The 20,346-nt window shown below is 42.3% G+C and overlaps 2 protein-coding genes across 3 annotated transcripts in view; both read right to left on the bottom strand.

The window, feature by feature from the left end:
* LOC129821941 (roundabout homolog 2-like) overlaps positions 1–10,033 on the bottom strand; it is a 40,000-nt gene extending 29,967 nt beyond the window's left edge. Inside the window, exon 1 of the mRNA XM_055879709.1 lies at positions 8,657–10,033. Within this exon, the coding sequence (XP_055735684.1) occupies positions 8,657–8,714 (58 nt within the window). The 5' untranslated portion in view covers positions 8,715–10,033. The remainder of the gene's footprint in view (positions 1–8,656) is intronic.
* LOC129821937 (CAP-Gly domain-containing linker protein 3-like) overlaps positions 1–20,346 on the bottom strand; it is a 462,950-nt gene that overhangs the window by 47,982 nt on the left and 394,622 nt on the right. The gene's annotated exons all lie outside the window — the stretch shown is intronic.

Below are 20,346 nucleotides of genomic sequence, written 5' to 3'. Positions count from 1 at the left end.
CAGCCATACTGCACTTTCTGTGAGTGATTTCCTGTAAGACAGTCATTATAGTGTTGTTGGGGTGTAGACCTGTTAATGTCATTATAGTGTTGTTGGGGTGTAGACCTGTTAATGCCATTATAGTGTTGTTGGGGTGTAGACCTGTTGATGTCATTATAGTGTTGTTGGGGTGTAGACCTGTTCATGTCATTATAGTGTTGCTGGGGTGTAGACCTGTTAATGTCTTCCTAGTGTTGTTGGAGTGTAGACCAGTTAATGTCATCATAGTGTTGTTGGGGTGTAGACCTGTTAATGTCATTATAGTGTTGTTGGGTGTAGACCTGTTAATGTCATTATAGTGTTGTTGGGGTGTAGACCTGTTAATGTCATCATAGTGTTGTTGGGGTGTAGACCTGTTCATGTCATTATAGTGTTGTTGGGGTGTAGACCTACTAATGTCATTATAGTGTTGTCGGGGTGTAGACCTGTTAATGTCTTCCTAGTGTTGTCGGGGTGTAGACCTGTTAATGTCATCCTAGTGTTGTTGGGGTGTAGACCTGTTAATGTCATCCTAGTGTTGTTGGGGTGTAGACCTGTTAATGTCATTATAGTGTTGTTGGGGTGTAGACCTGTTAATGTCATCATAGTGTTGTTGGGGTGTAGACCTGTTAATGTCATCCTAGTGTTGTTGGGGTGTAGACCTGTTAATGTCATTATAGTGTTGTTGGGGTGTAGACCTGTTAATGTCATTATAGTGTTGTTGGGGTGTAGACCTGTTAATGTCATCATAGTGTTGTTGGGGTGTAGACCTGTTAATGTCATCATAGTGTTGTTGGGGTGTAGACCTGTTAATGTCATTATAGTGTTGTTGGGGTGTAGACCTGTTAATGTCATTATAGTGTTGTTGGGTTATAGACCTGTTAATGTCATTATAGTGTTGTTGGGGTGTAGACCTGTTAATGTCATTATAGTGTTGTTGGGGTGTAGACCTATTAATGTCATCATAGTGTTGTTGGGGTGTAGACCTGTTAATGTCATTATAGTGTTGTTGGGTTATAGACCTGTTAATGTCATCATAGTGTTGTTGGGGTGTAGACCTGTTAATTTCATCATAGTGTTGTTGGGGTGTAGACCTGTTCATGTCATCATAGTGTTGTTGGGGTTGTAGACCTGTTAATGTCATTATAGTGTTGTTGGGGTGTAGACCTGTTAATGTCATTATAGTGTTGTTGGGGTGTAGACCTGTTAATGTCATTATAGTGTTGTTGGGGTGTAGACCTGTTAATGTCATTATAGTGTTGTTGGGGTGTAGACCTGTTAATGTCATCCTAGTGTTGTTGGGGTGTAGACCTGTTAATGTCATCCTAGTGTTGTTGGGGTGTAGACCTGTTAATGTCATCATAGTGTTGTTGGGGTGTAGACCTGTTAATGTCATCATAGTGTTGTTGGGGTGTAGACCTGTTAATGTCATCATAGTGTTGTTGGGGTGTAGACCTGTTAATGTCATCATAGTGCTGTTGGGGTGTAGACCTGTTAATGTCATTATAGTGTTGTTGGGGTGTAGACCTGTTAATGTCATTATAGTGTTGTTGGGGTGTAGACCTGTTAATGTCATCATAGTGTTGTTGGGGTGTAGACCTGTTAATGTCATCCTAGTGTTGTTGGGGTGTAGACCTGTTAATGTCATTATAGTGTTGTTGGGATGTAGACCAGTTAATGTCATTATAGTGTTGTTGGGTTGTAGACCTGTTAATGTCATCATAGTGTTGTTGGGGTGTAGACCTGTTAATGTTATTATAGTGTTGTTGGGGTGTAGACCAGTTAATGTCATTATAGTGTTGTTGGGGTGTAGACCTGTTAATGTCATCCTAGTGTTGTCGGGGTGTAGACCTGTTAATGTCATTATAGTGTTGTTGGGGTGTAGACCAGTTAATGTCATTATAGTGTTGTTGGGATTGTAGACCTGTTAATGTCATTATAGTGTTGTTGGGGTGTAGACCTGTTAATGTCATCATAGTGTTGTTGGGGTGTAGACCTGTTAATGTCATCCTAGTGTTGTTGGGTTATAGACCTGTTAATGTCCTTATAGTGTTGTTGGGGTGTAGACCTGTTAATGTCATCCTAGTGTTGTCGGGGTGTAGACCTGTTAATGTCATCCTAGTGTTGTCGGGGTGTAGACCTGTTAATGTCATTATAGTGTTGTTGGGGTGTACACCTGTTAATGTCATCCTAGTGTTGTTGGGGTGTAGACCTGTTAATGTCATTATAGTGTTGTTGGGGTGTAGACCTGTTAATGTCATCCTAGTGTTGTTGGGGTGTAGACCTGTTAATGTCATTATAGTGTTGTTGGGGTGTAGACCTGTTAATGTCATTATAGTGTTGTTGGGTTATAGACCTGTTCATGTCATTATAGTGTTGTTGGGGTGTAGACCTGTTAATGTCATTATAGTTTTGTTGGGGTGTAGACCTGTTAATGTCATTATAGTGTTGTTGGGTTATAGACCTTTTAATGTCATTATAGTGTTGTTGGGTTATAGACCTGTTCATGTCATTATAGTGTTGTTGGGGTGTAGACCTGTTAATGTCATTATAGTGTTGTTGGGTTATAGACCTGTTAATGTCATCGTAGTGTTGTTGGGGTGTAGACCAGTTAATGTCTTCCTAGTGTTGTCGGGGTGTAGACCTGTTAATGTCTTCCTAGTGTGTCTCCACGGGGTTAGGGTTGGGGTTATAGAGTCCAGTGCCATGTTGTGCTGTAGACGTGTTATTCTCCTCAGGGCTTAACTATGTCTTCTCTGACAAAGTCTCAGCTCAGCCCCACAGACAGCATTAACTAAGCCTTTAACCAGTGCAGTGACCATACATACCCAGTGTCTCCACACACCCCACCCTCGCCCCCAACCCGGCCTGGGAAGAGGTACCACTGCATTCTTCAGGGGTTTAAAATACGGAGAGAGGGTTTGTGCTCGGGACACAGTGAGGTTTCCTCCGTTTCCTCCAATCAGAACTATCTCAGTGTCCTCTATTAGAAGTACTTATTAGTCCGGGTGCTTCCTGAGTCTGCAAATTACAAAACTATTGATGTCAAATGGATGTGCTAATTTATCCAATTAAAGTGCTATTTTAGGCCCATTAAAGGAAGATGGTTTGGAGGAAAGTAGATCATTAAGAGTCACTGACTGCAGATTTATCTCCCTCAAACAAACCGCTATGAAATGTTTATCTAGTCAGTCACTAATGACCTGGGTGAGTTGGTGATTTAGACATAACTCTCCCTGCCTCCCCCCGAGTTGTACACAGATCATGTGGGCCGTCCTCCTGCATTCCTCTGCTAACTACTCGGTGTGGTTTGATAGAGATAAAACCAGAGCTGAACAAATCCTGGATCTCAGGGTGTAAACTGTGCTTGATTAGGGTTAGAGTAACGGGGATTAAGTGTCTGAAAGCGGTTCATGGAGCTTTGTGGACTCTGTCATCTCAAACTGGTGTATCACAGATTAGAATTTAAAAAATCACACTTTGTGCTTACTTGGGCTCAGCAATAAACACAAAGGTATCCTCATATGACATTGGATCAAAAGTGTAATTTTCAGTTTTCTTTGGGTAGTGGCTTTATACACCACAGAGTGCTGTTGTTTTTTATATCAAAGACAGTCCATGAACGTGTGTGTTGGGTACAGAGTGGGAGAGTCTATAATGACTGCAGGTATTAGACAGGGAGGAATGTGAAAGTGAGAGGAGTGGAGGTGGAGACAGGGTCCACCTGTGAGCTGACTCTGGTGCTCATTAATTGGCTTTGGTGCCTGCTGTGTCCTGTCATACCACCAGTTGGGGGGGGGTACAATTTATTATCTACATTTAGGAGTCAATTTGTCAAGACCTCAACTGCTCTGGGCTGCGGCTGATGAATAGAGGTCCACTCTCACTGCCCAGCCCTTTATCCAACATCCTGGCTCTGACACACACACACAAACACACACACCGGGGAGGCTACACGTAGACATTATCACACAGGAGAGGCAACTGGAGAGAGAGAAAGCAAGCAGGAGTGATTCATCTACTTTAGTCTGTCCAACATGTCTGTTAATACTGAATACTCATTTTGACTTGGCAGTTGGCACCTTCAGTTTGTGTAGATAGATACCTGTACTAGCACAGATGGACAAATGTCTGCACTGGTTTAAACCAGACCGTATGTCAACTGGTGGAACAGTAAAGTTGACTGATAATGACTGATTGAAATATAACTAGGTTACTTCACCTTCAGTCAACATAAGCCTAGTGCAAAATGACTCCAACGTATTGTTTTCAATGCATCTGAAATGAAGGAAATGAAGCTCTTGACCTTCAGTCCAGCAGGATGTTTACAGTATCATCAAGGTGAGTAAGGTCTGGTGGGGACAACTCTGAGAACAGATAGCAGGCTGAGATAGGAGCCATTTAGCGTTTAGCAACAGGATGAATCACATGATAACAGGGGACCACGTGATGGACGTGGGTATCAATGTACTACCTCTGATAGAGCCAGATGGCAAACCAGGAAGTCATCACAGGTCTGAGAGGGGTAAAGATCACCTCTCAGTCATACACTCACAGATAAGCCTCATCTTATCATGACCATAAAGTGCAAGTAATGAAGATGATTCACTGATAATGTAGAAAAAATACAAATGTAATTACTTGTAACTGACCAAATTCCTAGTTCACACAGGAGCATTCTTGACACAGCCCCATCCAGGGAGGATCAGTCCTGGTCTGCTCTGCCATGGAAGCTGAAATGTGACCCTTGACCTCTATCCCTGCAGACGCTACACTACACCGATTCCCCCTCTGAATGGCACACATACACAATCCATGTCTCAATTGTCTCAAGGCTTACAAATCCTTCTTTAACTTGTCTCCTCCCCTTCATCTACACTGATTGAAGTTGATTTAACAGGTGACATCAAAAAGGGATCATAGCTTTCACCTGGATTCACCTGGTCAGTCTGTCATGGAAAAGCAGGTGTTCCTAATGATTTGTCCACTCAGTATATCTCTCTCTCTGTTATGTGTGAGAATAATTTGAATGTGCTGGTGTTTTTATAGTCATTTATGTCCAAAAATAAATATATGAAAAAAATATATATATATTTCTTCTTGGGGGCCAAATAAAACCACCCGAGGGCCGCCAGTTGGGGAACCCTACTATAGAGTGAGAAGTCACAGCTCACAGAGTGTTGGTGGCGTGTCTACTGTCAACTAGACCCGTATATACATACTTTACAACTTACATTTCAGTTTCAATTACAATATCATGTTTTTATGGAGTCAATCACCATCATACCCAGCCATATCATTTCTTCATTTAGTTTTAAGTTGTTCTAACTCTGTTCATGATCTGCTGAAAGAGTAAGTGTTTTAAAGCACATTAACCAGAGTACTAAGCATTAAGTACAGGTAGGCTATAATATTATGCCAGGTTTAAACTTGAAAACAATTACCTGAGACTTAGATGTGATTGCATCGGCCAACTGAAGCTATAATATACTGCAATCAACAGGAGACGGGAAGTCATAACTGTTTCTTTGAATAGTAGCCTACCTTTCATGAGTTCAGAATCAACTGTCATTACATCAAAGGTGCAATATATAAACAACTCTGCTTTATGCTATGAAAAGCATGTGAACTGTGAACCTAAACATTTAAAATCAGTTTTGGGTCAAAATGAATAAGGTGAATCTTTACTATACATCCACTCTGGGATGGCAGGCATTAGCCACCTCATAATAGAGTATGAGCAACTGACCTGGAAAGCTCAGAGTGTATGGCCCAGGTCTATAAAGGCATTGATGTGAGAGAATGTGAGAAAGAGAGAGAGAGAATGAGAGAGAGAGAGAAAGAGAGAGGAAAAGAGAGAGATAAGAAAAGAGAGAGAGAATGAGAGAGATAGCAAGAGACTCAGAGAGAGATAGGGAGGGGGGGACTCAGGGAGTGACGGAGAACCATTTGCACATCATTACAACACTGTATATATTAGAGGTCGACCGATTAATCGGAATGGCCGATTAAATCGGGCCGATTTCAAGTTTTCGTAACAATCGGAAATCGGTATTTTTGGGCGCCGATTTGCCAATTTTTTTGTTTTGTTTGTTTGTTTTGTTTGTTTTGTTTTTACACCTTTATTTAATCTTTATTTAACTAGGCAAGTCAGATAGCCAGGGGCACACTCTGACATTATTTACAGATAGCCAGGGGCACACTACCACACTCTGTCATTATTTACAGATAGCCAGGGGCACACTACCACACTCTGACATTATTTACAGATAGCCAGGGGCACACTACCACACTCTGACATAATTTACAGATAGCCAGGGGCACACTACCACACTCTGACATTATTTACAGATAGCCAGGGGCACACTCTGACATTATTTACAGATAGCCAGGGGCACACTCTGACATTATTTACAGATAGCCAGGGGCACACTCTGACATTATTTACAGATAGCCAGGGGCACACTCTGACATTATTTACAGATAGCCAGGGGCACACTCTGACATTATTTACAGATAGCCAGGGGTACACTCTGTCATTATTTACAGATAGCCAGGGGCACACTCTGTCATTATTTACAGATAGCCAGGGGCACACTCTGTCATTATTTACAGATAGCCAGGGGCACACTCTGTCATTATTTACAGATAGCCAGGGGCACACTCTGTCATTATTTACAGATAGCCAGGGGCACACTCTGTCATTATTTACAGATAGCCAGGAGCACACTCTGTCATTATTTACAGATAGCCAGGGGTACACTACCACACTCTGACATTATTTACAGATAGCCAGGGGCACACTCTGACATTATTTACAGATAGCCAGGGGCACACTCTGTCATTATTTACAGATAGCCAGGGGCACACTCTGTCATTATTTACAGATAGCCAGGGGCACACTCTGTCATTATTTACAGATAGCCAGGGGCACACTACCACACTCTGTCATTATTTACAGATAGCCAGGGGCACACTCTGACATTATTTACAGATAGCCAGGGGCACACTCTGACATTATTTACAGATAGCCAGGGGCACACTACCACACTCTGACATTATTTACAGATAGCCAGGGGCACACTCTGACATTATTTACAGATAGCCAGGGGCACACTCTGACATTATTTACAGATAGCCAGGGGCACACTCTGACATTATTTACAGATAGCCAGGAGCACACTCTGACATTATTTACAGATAGCCAGGGGCACACTCTGTCATTATTTACAGATAGCCAGGGGCACACTCTGACATTATTTACAAAAGATGCATTTATGTTTAGTGAGTCTGCCAGATCAGAGGCAGTAGATGACCAGGGATGTTCTCTTGATAAGTGTGTGAATTTGACAATGTTCCTGTCTTGTTAAGCATTCAAAATATAATGAGTACTTTTGGTTGTCAGGGAAAATGTATGGAGTAAAAAGTACAATATTTTCTTTTGGAATGTAGTGAAGAAAAACTAAAAGTTGTCAAACATAGATATAGTAAAGTAAAGTACAGATATCCCCAAAAAAGTACTTAAGTAGTACTATGAAGTATTTTTCCTTAAGTACTTTACACCACTGGAAAAGGACCACGCTATCACCAGGACAAACACTGCAGCCCAATATCCACGGGGTCCACCACTGTCTGTTTGAGTGATGAGGACAGCTCTCTCCAAGCCTCCCACAGGAATCACTGTGATAGGCCTGCATACTGCACACTGTTCAAGCAGTTCAGGGTTAGAAAGCTAGTCCGCCCCCTCACCCATCCCTAAAAGTAGACTTTTTGCAGTCAAAAGCTGTGTACAGTATACTGATGTACTCTCAGTAGCCTTTGATTGATCATGCTGTTCATGTCAGGAGAAGTAGGCCAATAGGCCTCTCCGCCCTTCATATGTTATTGTATGATTTAGTTGGTCTTTATTAAATTGTACCTTTATTTAACTAGGCAAGTCAGTTAAGAACAAATTCTTATTTACAATGACAGTCTACCCCGGCCAAAGCCGGACGACGATGGGCCAATGGGACTCTGCCCTACTCTGCCCTATGGGACTCCCAAACACAGCCAGATGTGATACAGCCTGGATTTGAACCAGGGACTGTAGTGACGACACCTCTTGCACTGAGATGCAATGCCTTAGACCGCTGCACCACTCAGAAGTCTTAAAGAGAAATAAGAACAGGGACTACAGTACTTGAAACCACCATCTGAAGCTCTTGTTGTTTGAAGTGTATTTAACTGCCACTTCTGTACAATAAATTAATATACTATTTATTCCTGGATTTTCTAATTGATATTAAAATGTCTAGTCCTACTTCACATTGTATAGCCTTGCAAACAAAACGAAACATTTTGCCCCAGCACTGATTGTAAATGTTTAGGTTCACAGGTCTCACTTTCACACTTTCATAATTGACCTGCTATTGAAAAAGTATAGACCTAGGCTACTTTTCTTGGCAAAGAATTACTTTGCTATGTACGCACAGTGAGGGATGGTACAATGTATTATCATACATTATAGAATATAATGCATAGATTGTGCAGTAAAAGTAGATGAATATATGCAATTGAATGGTACATCTTATATTCATACCAAATGTCCAACCCAGGTGTGTCCAAATGCAAAGCAGCCTGGGAATGATCAGTTGCCTACCTGAGCACACATGGAGAATTCCAAGTAAAACCGCCATCCCAATAGAAGTTGGCGACATTATTCCACGTCTCTCGTCTGAGAATATTGCTTGATTAATCCAAATTATTCGTGAAATACTTCAACAATCCACTCCTTCATAATCCTGGTGTCAATTTCAAAACTGGTTTCAGAATACCAAGAAAATTACGAAATAAAATAGTTAATGATTTGTTAATATTTAAAATGTTATTCCAATATCTCGACTCAAAAGTAGTATTCCATGAATTGTGGTGAATATAAAAATCTACCGAGAACAAACTGCCGCAAAATGGGAATAGAACGCGTGATCTGCGGTGTATCAATAGTTTTAAACTGACGTGATATCAATAGTTTTAAACTGACGTGATATCAATAGTTTTAAACTGGCGTGATATCCAAAAGCTATGGAAGCAAGTTTCGAGTTTTTTACATGTTATTTAGGCATTCGTTTAGAACAGTTCTATCGCTTCTTGGAGTTTGTCATCACGTATCAGTCGTGCGTTCTCGTTTAACGGGTAACTGTATAATCCAATTCAAATAATCCTCTTCCCATTTATATGGATAATAAAGTGAGGAAATCACAGGCAACAATCCAGAGAGAAATCACCACAAAGTAATTGTGAAACAGAAAATCAGTGGAGGTCCGTTGTAAACCCCTCCTAGAGAATCGATGCTTGCAGTCACATCATTTAGGTCCGTTTTTGAATCTGTCACTTGACAACGGGAACTTCAGAAGTTTCTTGTCTCCGGGTTTAGATAGGCAAAAGGCTGGACACTTTGTAACCCGGATCCATCCGTCGTGGATCACTACTACTTTTCCATCAATTCAGTGGCCCTTGGGTTACCAAAGTTTCAATCCACAAAAGCGTATTTGGGTTTTCGAATCCCCTGTGAGCGCCGCGGACCCCTTCACCTCCAGCAGGGGGGTTCGAATTCACATTCACAGCACTTCATTCACTGGAGCTGAATGCCTCGTCAAATGGTATGTGCCATTCTCCCCCCTTCAAGAAGCTTACAATTGGTTTTTCCATAGAATAAATTTAACCTCTTACAGGCTGGATTGGTGAGCGCAGCGCAGATGAGCTATCACATCTTTTCACTTACGGAGGTGACTGGTAACATTTATGTATGTTGCCTACCACACTACAGTTAAGTTTGTTATTCACAATTCCCATGCACGTGGTAAACCTATAGGTAGCCTATGTGTGTGAAGGATAGATCAGGCCACGTGTTAGACTTTTCCCTGTTCTTATAAATGTCGATTTGTTTTTATACTAAGCAATAGTATGCAATAATAATACTGCTAATAATAATAATAGAATATAATAGAATACAGAGTTGAAAAGAACACAAACCCTGTTTTGGTTGACTGAAAGTCATTTCTGTTCCCCAAAAATGTAACATTGTCTAGAATAGAACAAACAAAATGACAACTCTTAACCTACAACCTATAGAATAAGATGTTTTGTCAAAATCAATGCACAGAAGCCATGGGATATCAAGTAATGACCTATTTGAGTGGCAATAGAACTACACTATTTATACAAAGGTATGTGAACACCCCTTCAAATTAGTGGATTCAGCTATTTCAGCCACACCTGTTGCTGACAGGTGTATAAAATCGAGCACACAGCCATGCAATCTTTATAGAAAAACATTGGCAGTAGAATGGCCTTACCGAAGAGCTCAGTGACTTTCAATGGGGCACCGTCGCAACGAGTCAGTTCATAAAATTTCTGCCCAGCTGGAGCTGCCCCAGTCAACTGTAAGTGCTGTTATTGTGAAGTGGAAGCATCTTGGAGCAGCAACGGCTCAACTGCGAAGTGGTAGGCCACACAAGCTCAAAGAAAGGGACCGCCGAGTGCTGAAGCGCATAGCGCGTATAAATTATTCTGTCTTCGGTTGCAAAACTTACTACCAAGTTCCAAACTGCCTCTGGTAGCAACGTCCACACTAGAACTGTTCATTAGGAGCTTCATGAAATGGGTTTCCATGGCCGAGCAGCCGCTCACAAGCCTAAGTTCACCATGCGCCATGCTAAGCATCGCATGGAGGGGTGTAAAGCTCGCAGCCATTGGAATCTGGAGCAACGGAAACGTGTTCTCTGGAGTAATGAATCACACTTCATCATCTGGCAGTCCGAAGGACGAATCTGTGTTTGGCGGATGCCAGGAGAACACTACCTGCCCCAATACATAGTGCCAACTGTAAAGTTTGGTGGAGGAGGAATAATGGTCTGGGGCTGTTTTTCATGGTTCAGGCTAGACCCCTTGGTTCCCGTGAATGGAAATCTTAACACTACAGCATACAATGACATTCTAGACGATTACGTGCTTCGAACTTTGTGGCAACAGTTTGGGGAAGGCCCTTTCCTGTTTCAGCAGGACAATGCCCCTGTGCACAATTTTTTATTTTTTTTATTTTATTTCACCTTTATTCAACCAGGTAGACAAGGTGAGAACAAGTTCTCATTTACAACTGCGACCTGGCCAAGATAAAGCAGTGCGACAAAAAACAACACAGAATTACACATGGGATAAACAAACGTACAGTCAATAACACAATAGAAAAATCTGTATACTGTGTGTGCAAATTAAGTAAGGAGGTAAGGCAATAAATAGGCCAATAGTGGCGAAGTAATTACAATTTAGCAATGTACACTAGAGTGATATATGTGCAGATGAGGATGTGCAAGTAGAAATATTGGTGTGCAAAAGAGCAGAAGAACAAAAACAAATATTGGGATGAGGTAGGTAGCGAGGTCCATACAGAAATCTTTTGTCAATATCAGTGTGGAAGAACTTGACTGGACTGGACTGCGCAGAGCCCTGACCTCAACCCCATCAAACACTTTTGGGATGAATTGGAACGCTGACTGCGAGCCAGGCCTAATCGCCCAACATCAGTGCCCAACCTCACTAATGCACTTGTGGCTGAATGGAAGCAAATCCCCGCAGCAATGTTCAAACATCTAGTGGAAAGCCTTCCCAGAAGAGTGGAGGCAGTTATAGCAGCTAAGGGGGGACCAACCTCATATTAATGGCCATGATTTTGGAATGAGATGTTCGACGAGCATGTGTCCACATACTTTTGTTCATGTAGTGTATCTGTTCTATACTCCCAAGCTCTGCTTTGTCTTTCTGCTGGGGTGAGATACACATCTTCATCAGGCAATTAAAATTCACTTTAGGGGTGATTATCTTGGAACTAGGTTTCTCTTAACCACGATCAATGATGCTAATCTACTTTAAAATATGTAAGATTTGCTAAACGAGAAAAACATAACCTAAATCGAATTTACAGTATTTACAGGCTAAAACCTTCAGACCTCTGTTAGCCCAAGTAGTCTATTATTTTTTTGTAGGCCAATTGTTTTTCCACATAATAAGATTAAATTTTGCCATTGTCTTTTCAATGCAGTTCTTTTACATTTAATCAATTCTAGTTTATAAAAAAATGTCTAGTCTGTGATTTTAGACAATACTCCAGCGATGACAGGTATTCATTAAAAAAGATGGTTGAATTTGATAAATTTTACGAGTAACTGTTTTATGTAAAAGGTTCATTAAAAAAATGACATTGATTACATGAATTAAGAATCTTAATAAAAAGTAATATCATAGCCCATACAAAGAGCCTATAATTTCAGTTCAGGCCCTGTCCTTTGAGGCCGTATTAGTTACCCAACATCGCCCTCCAGTGAGAGTAAGTGGAACTCATCCATCATGGGCATATCGCCATCTTTATATGCGATGGAGATGTTATTGACAACACACAGACCAAATAAATAAATGCTGAAAATCTAAATGCTTTATCATACCATAAGAATAACTGTCGCGTATCCACCCTTTTGTGTACAATGTGTTGATCTTCATTAGTTATGCCTCATTGTATGTAGGATGAGGAATAGATTGATCAGGAGGTCATACTGACATGCAGATTATGGTAAACGTCCTTCAATCGCATTATCTCCTCTATTTCTCAGTCTCATTCATTCCTCTCCAATTAGGTCTCAAATGTGATTCTGCTCTTTTCTTGAACCAGCCTCTGTGTCAGTGTTCTACAGTGTGTCGCTTCTGCCAGGCTGTCACCAATCCTTTAATTGCCCTGCTTCTGCCAATGGCTGCTCAGCTGAATACTTCCAAATGGAATTAAACTTTTCTTGGAGCCAACAGGAGAGAACAGTACAAGACTGAAACATTCGGGCGATTATGGACCGTGGCTTCATTGAGACCAGCAACATGGGGTCTGACTGAGAGGTCTGGCATGTGGAAAGCATTCACTGACAGCAGGCTGATGCAAATGATTTTAAAAAGTGGATAAGGATCAACGTATAGTAACCATGTGATGTTGTGTCATCACCCCCTACTCCCTCCGAGCATCACCAACCTGGTGTCCCAGGTCTAAACCAGTCCCTGATTGTTGTGTCTACTATGCTGCATCATCACCCCCTACTCCCTCCGAGCATCACCAACCTGGTATCCCAGGTCTAAACCAGTCCCTGATTAGAGGGGAAGAATGAAAAACATCAGTGGAACGGTCTTTGAGTTCCATATTTGAATTTGAGGGACCAACAGAGTATGAAGACAACTCTGATTTAAATGATTTGAGCTTCATTCTGAGAAGTACGGAACCATTCACAACACAAGCAGACGAAAGCAAGTGGATGAATACATCCCCCAATAAATAGCTCAGATATTAAAACAAATACTGGAAAGATCTTTGTTTGGGTTCACTATCTTTCTCATTGTTTTTGTATTGAATTTGGACCTGAGGAATACAAACAGTTGCCTTTAAAGCTGTTTTAGTCGGCTTCCTCTCCATTGCCTACGACAGCCATCCATGCAGTATCAGATAACAATAGCTGAGCTTCTCTCCGAGCATGCAGCCTCTCCCGCGCATATCTCCTCTCTATCGCAGAGCAGGCGAGGACCTGGATGTGAGTTGTTGCCTTGATCAGAGCAGGCGAGGACCTGGATGTGAGTTGTTGCCTTGATGAGAGCAGCAGAGGCAGAGAAAATAACATATTTGTCTTGGCTGTGACAGCTGCGAGCTGGGAGAAGAGAGGAGACAGTAGAGTGCATTTAACACCACATCCATTTCTCCTTTCCTTGGCACAACCTCCATGAAGAGAAAAGATAGCATGAAAGTACAGACAACTTTTCCACCCTTCCCTGCATCCCACTCCAGGAGACTATCAACTTGTGATGATTACAATAACTCAAACATTGACCCCAATTACTAGGAAAAGGGATGCAAATGATGTCCGTACATTCAAGCCAAAGAGGTTTCGGATCAGTTCATTTGTAAAAGCTCCAGGCTTCTCCACCTTTCGATAGAATGCACAGATCATTTAGTTAGACTTACTGTGGAAGAAGTGGTTACATTTGTGTGTCTTGCTGCCGTGGTACCTCAGAGGCAAGGGGTCTTGGTGGGGCCCCTGAGTCTTCCCCTGCTGTCTCTTACACCAGTAGGATTGAGATCTCCGCAGACCAGTGTGACGAGGGGCCCAATGATGAGGACCCTTATGAGGGCAGACCCCCAGCATGGCCAGCACCACCACCAGCAGAGATACAGGTTGCATGGTGTCTGCTGTAGTAACACAGAACCAGACCAATCCCACTGGGATAGATCCTTTTCACAGCCACGTCAACAGCAACAACTCACATCCAGGTCCTAGTCTGATATTCCCAAATCTGAGTAGCCCAGCGGTAGTTTAATGTCCCAGTGTCAAGCAATGTGTCCAGTACCAGTATCCAAAATACACTTCCCTATCCATTTCATCGCCTGCCACTTTAAATACAAAGAGAAAATCCACCTTGGCTAAATTTGTGATAGGCCTATTCTTCCAAATACAGACTCAGCTTGAGAAAACTATCATGAAGCACCATGCAGAGAGAACTATGAGATCCAATGGTATTTCAGGGTTCAACTCAAAGAGATGATCCAATGGTATTGCAGGGTTCAAGTCAAAGAGATGATCCAATGGTATTGCAGGGTTCAAGTCAAAGAGATGATCCAATGGTATTTCAGGGTTCAACTCAAAGAGATGATCCAATGGTATTTCAGGGTTCAACTCAAAGAGATGATCCAATGGTATTTCAGGGTTCAACTCAAAGAGAAGATCCAATGGCATTTCAGGTTAAACTCAAAGAGATGATCCAATGGTATTTCAGGTTCAACTCAAAGAGATGATCCAATGGCATTTCAGGGTTCAACTCAAAGAGATGATCCAATGGCATTTCAGGTTAAACTCAAAGAGATGATCCAATGGCATTTCAGGGTTCAACTCAAAGAGATGATCCAATGGCATTTCAGGTTAAACTCAAAGAGATGATCCAATGGCATTTCAGGTTAAACTCAAAGAGATGATCCAATGGTATTTCAGGGTTAAACTCAAAGAGATGATCCAATGGCATTTCAGGTTAAACTCAAAGAGATGATCCAATGGCATTTCAGGTTAAACTCAAAGAGATGATCCAATGGCATTTCAGGTTAAACTCAAAGAGATGATCCAATGGCATTTCAGGTTAAACTCAAAGAGATGATCCAATGGCATTTCAGGTTAAACTCAAAGAGATGATCCAATGGCATTTCAGGTTAAACTCAAAGAGATGATCCAATGGCATTTCAGGTTAAACTCAAAGAGATGATCCAATGGCATTTCAGGTTAAACTCAAAGAGATGATCCAATGGCATTTCAGGTTAAACTCAAAGAGATGATCCAATGGCATTTCAGGTTAAACTCAAAGAGATGATCCAATGGCATTTCAGGTTAAACTCAAATAGATAATCCAATGGCATTTCAGGTTAAACTCAAAGAGATAATCCAATGGCATTTCAGGGTTAAACTGAGAGATGAAAAGGCTCCAAAGTATCCCCAAAAAAGACTTGCAAATTAGACCCTGGACAGCAAATTAGACTAGTGTTCTTGCTACAGTATCACCCTCTGGTAACACCACATCCTCCTCAAACCCCTCAGACTCTCCACGTCCACAGCTAGTGTTTCCCCCAGTGTATGATGGGATCTTAGTGAGGAGCTCACTGTGATCAACACACATACAATGTGCATGGTTTAGGTTTAGGTCTCTCTCTCTCTCTCTCTCTCTCTCTCTCTCTCTCTCTCTCTCTCTCTCTCTCTCCTCTCTCTCTCCTCTCCTCTCCTCTCTCTCACTCTCTCTCCTCTCTCTCTCTCCTCCCCCTCCTCTCTCCTCTCCCTCTCCACTCTCCCTCTCTCTCTCTCTCTCTCTCCCTCAATATCCTCTCTCTCTCTCTCTCTCTCTCCCTCAATATCCTCTCTCTCTCTCTCTCTCTCTCTCTCTCTCTTCCTCGCTCCTTCTTTCTCTTTCTCTCTCTCTCTAATATTCAAAGGCAGTTTGCGGACATTTCTTCATTTCTTGTGATGTGTGTGTGATGTGTGTGTGTGTGTGTGTGTGGGACCCTGCAGACCGCATGCTGTGTGTCCCTTTCAGGCATGTTGAAGCGTTCATAAAGCCTGGGCCACCCCAGCCCAGAGGTGACTGGAGGGGTGACACACAGGCGGGGCCTGGCGAGAGAGTCCACATTCTCTTCCCCCTGACTAACAGAGCCCCTGCCCAAAGACAGAAAAACAAGAAAGTCATCTTCCTCCCCAGAGAGCAATGCATCTTGGGAATGTATAATATAATGTGAGAATAAAAGTTGTGAAGAAGCAGTTGCAGAATCACCTTGGGCTGACTGAAGCACAGGAGTCTCTGGATGGTGACCATACTTCACCCTGCTCACTCCTCTCATCTTGTTATCATTCACACTCTGTCCTCGGTGGAGGAATTATCCATTTATTTAGTTAGAAAGGCTTCTTTTCTCTCCTTTTTCAAAACAGGAATTCTAATTCGCTGCTTTTGTCAGGCGATGATGGGTCTCCAAGGTGTTTAGAAAAGATAAACATAAATATGTTTATGAGTCAGAGCCAGGGTTTGTGTTTGATAGAGGCCTTTCAGCAGTTTCCAAACAATTCCAAAATGGCTGGAGGGTTTATGTGTCTGTGTCCGTTTGGGGGCTGTGAACCAGTTTACAGGCATAGGAAGTACATCAGATATGTGAGCCTCTATCTGAGCTGACTGATGGCACAACTCCATAAGGAAAGAGGATCCTCTCATGTTCACGGACACGCTGGAATGTAGAGGGAGAGAGAGGTTTGGATACTGTAATGTAGAGGGATAGAGAGGTTGGGATACTGGAATGTAGAGGGATAGAGAGGTTGGGATACTGGAATGTAGAGGGAGAGAGAGGTTGGGAGACTGAAATGTAGAGGGAGAGAGAGGTTGGGATACTGGAATGTAAAGGGATAGAGAGGTTGGGATACTGGAATGTAGAGGGAGAGAGAGGTTGGGAGACTGAAATGTAGAGGGAGAGAGAGGTTGGGAGACTGTAATGTAGAGGGAGAGAGAGGTTGGGAGACTGTAATGTAGAGGGATAGAGAGGTTGGGAGACTGAAATGTAGAGGGATAGAGAGGTTGGGAGACTGGAATGTAGAGGGATAGAGAGGTTGGGATACTGAAATGTAGAGGGAGAGAGAGGTTGGGATACTAATGTAGAGGGATAGAGAGGTTGGGATACTAATGTAGAGGGATAGAGAGGTTGGAAGACTGGAATGTAGAGGGAGAGAGAGGTTGGGAGACTGGAATGTAGAGGGAGAGAGAGGTTGGGATACTGGAATGTAGAGGGATAGAGAGGTTGGGAGACTGGAATGTAGAGGGAGAGAGAGGTTGGGCGACTGAAATGAGTAGACTGTCTGGCTGACAGCATCAATTTACATCAGCATCATCTCCTAGTACAGGTTCCTCTCTCTTCTCTGTAGACACGAGACCAGTGGATGAGCTGAAGCTCAGTGGTGCAGACTGATAGGATTACCCATGTCCTATTACGTACATTCCTTCCTGTTGGATCTTCCTCTCTTTTCCCCTACTTCCTGTAGGCAGTAACTACTGTATGATTGATACGTGATATCATGCTGGTGACATGACTCACAGAGATACTGTACATCATGTGGAATGGAGATGCCTCTGTGTCACACAGTGGGTTTATTTATTCTACGTTGTGGTCCTCTTGAGAGATATACAGATTCCAGTGGCATGACAGATACAGTACTTAGCATTAGCTGGAGGACAAAGTAGGAAGTGGGGTGAGGAAGGAGGACAGACTACATCTCAGGCTGAAGTATTTGTACTCAGAGCAAGATGACCTGGGGTCATGAGGAAGTAACAAATCATACTGATGTCACTGTACTCCTCCAGCTGCAATGTGAGACCGCAAATCATCTCTGATTGGACGTTGAGGGAGCGTTGCGGCTCAAAAGGCACAACATACTCTAACCATCCTTATGAGACTAACGACGCTCACATCACGCAACACTAACGTACTAGATCTAATTCAATATTTCAGAATTCAGAAATGTACAAACGGCATGTGAACAGTATAAATGTATTCCATTTGTTTCTTAAAAGCCACAACTGTGCAATAGATATCTGTTAATACCTGTAAATCAGAACATACTGGTGTGAACTATGTAGAAGTAACATGTCGTTATGGTAAAGATTTATCTCTCAGGCACCTAGTAAATCACAGAAACATGACGTTGAGCTTTCACCAACGCTTGACAGTCTGACACATACAGTTTGTATTTCTATTTATCATAGATCCCCATTAGTTCCTGCCAAGGCAGCAGCTTCTCTTCCGAGGGTTTATTATGGATCCCAATTAGTTCCTGCCAAGGGAGCAGCTTCTCTTCCTAGGGTTTATTATGGATCCCCATTAGTTCCTGTCAAGGCAGCAGCTACTCTTCCTGGGGTTTATTATGGATCCCCATTAGTTCCTGCCAAGGCAGCAGCTTCTCTTCCTAGGGTTTATTATGGATCCCCATTAGTTCCTGCCAAGGCAGCAGCTTCTCTTCCTAGGGTTTATTCTGGATCCCCATTAGTTCCTGCCAAGGCAGCAGCTTCTCTACCTAGGGTTTATTATGGATCCCCATTAGTTCCTGCCAAGGCAGCAGCTTCGTTTCCTAGAGTTTATTATGGATCCCCATTAGTTCCTGCCAAGGCAGCAGCTTCTCTTCCTAGGGTTTATTATGGATCCCCATTAGTTCCTGCCAAGGCAGCAGCTTCTCTTCCTAGGGTTTATTATGGATCCCCATTAGTTCCTGCCAAGGCAGCAGCTACTCTTCCTAGGGTTTATTATGGATCCCCATTAGTTCCTGCCAAGGCAGCAGCTACTCTTCCTAGGGTTTATAATGGATCCCCATTAGTTCCTGCCAAGGCAGCAGCTTCTCTTCCTAGGGTTTATTATGGATCCCCATTAGCTCCTGCCAAGGCAGCAGCTTCTCTTCCTAGGGTTTATTATGGATCCCCATTAGTTCCTGCCAAGGCAGCAGCTTCTCTTCCTAGGGTTTATTATGGATCGCCATTAGTTCCTGCCAAGGCAGCAGCTTCTCTTCCTGGGTTCCAAACACATTAAGACACTTACATTACATATAAAACAAAATATATAACAGTACATCATATGACATTATTACACCACTACATATCTACAATACAAAATGTATAATACCACCATACAACAACGTTACAACGTACGTTGGTGTAGAGTGCGTGTGCTAGTGTGTGTCTACTTGTGTCTGTTCCTGTGTGTGTGTCTGTTCCTGAGTGTGTCTCTTCACAGTCCCCGCTAAGGTGTATTTGTATCTGTTTTTTTTTATCGGAATCTTCTACTTGCATCAGTTACCTGATGTGGAATAGAGTTCCATGTAGTCATGGCTCTATGTAGGAATGTGTGCCACCCATAGTCTGTTCTGGATTATGAAGAGGGATTGTGAAGAGACCTCTGGTGGCATGTCTTGTGGGGTATGCATGGGTGTCTGAGCTGGGTGCTAGTAGTTTAAACAGACACCTCGGTGGATTCAGCATGTCAACACTTCTTACAAAAACAAGTAGTGATGAAGTCAATCTCTCCTCCACTTTGAGCCATGAGAGATTGACATGCATATCATTAATGTTAGCTCTGCATGTACACTGTTGACAGTGCTGTTTAGAAGGTGCTTTATTACGGACATAGTTCTCCCCATCTTAGTTACTGTTGTATCAATGTGTTTTGACCATGACAGTTTACAATCCAGGGTTACTCCAGGCAGTTTAGTCACCTCAACTTGCTCAATTTCCACATTATTAATTACAAGATTTAGTTGAGGTTTAGGGTTTAGTGAATGATTTGTCCCAAATATAATGCTTTTAGTTTTTGAAATATTTAAGACTAAGTTATTCCTTGCCTCCAATTTTGAAACTAACTGCAGCTCTTTGTTAAGTGTTGCAGTCATTTCAGTTGCTGTAGTAGCTGACATGTATAGTGTTAAGTCATCCACATACATAGACACACTGGCTTTACTCAAAATTGGGGAAAAAAGGGGCCTAGACAGCTGCCCTGGGGAATTCCTAATTCTACCTGGATTATGTTAGAGAGGCTTCCATTAAAGAACGGCCTCTGTGTTCTGTTAGACAGATAATTCTTTATCCACAATATAGCAGGAGGTGTAAAGCCATAACACATACGTTTTTCAACAGCAGACTATGATCGATAATATCAAAAGCCGCACTGAAATCTAACAAAACAGCCCCCACAATTTTTTTATCATCAATTTCACT

Source organism: Salvelinus fontinalis, chromosome 24, assembly GCF_029448725.1.
Source record: "Salvelinus fontinalis isolate EN_2023a chromosome 24, ASM2944872v1, whole genome shotgun sequence".
Classification (NCBI taxonomy): domain Eukaryota; kingdom Metazoa; phylum Chordata; class Actinopteri; order Salmoniformes; family Salmonidae; genus Salvelinus; species Salvelinus fontinalis.
The sequence above is the reverse complement of the archived record's forward strand: the minus strand, read 5'-3'. Positions and strand labels throughout refer to the sequence as shown.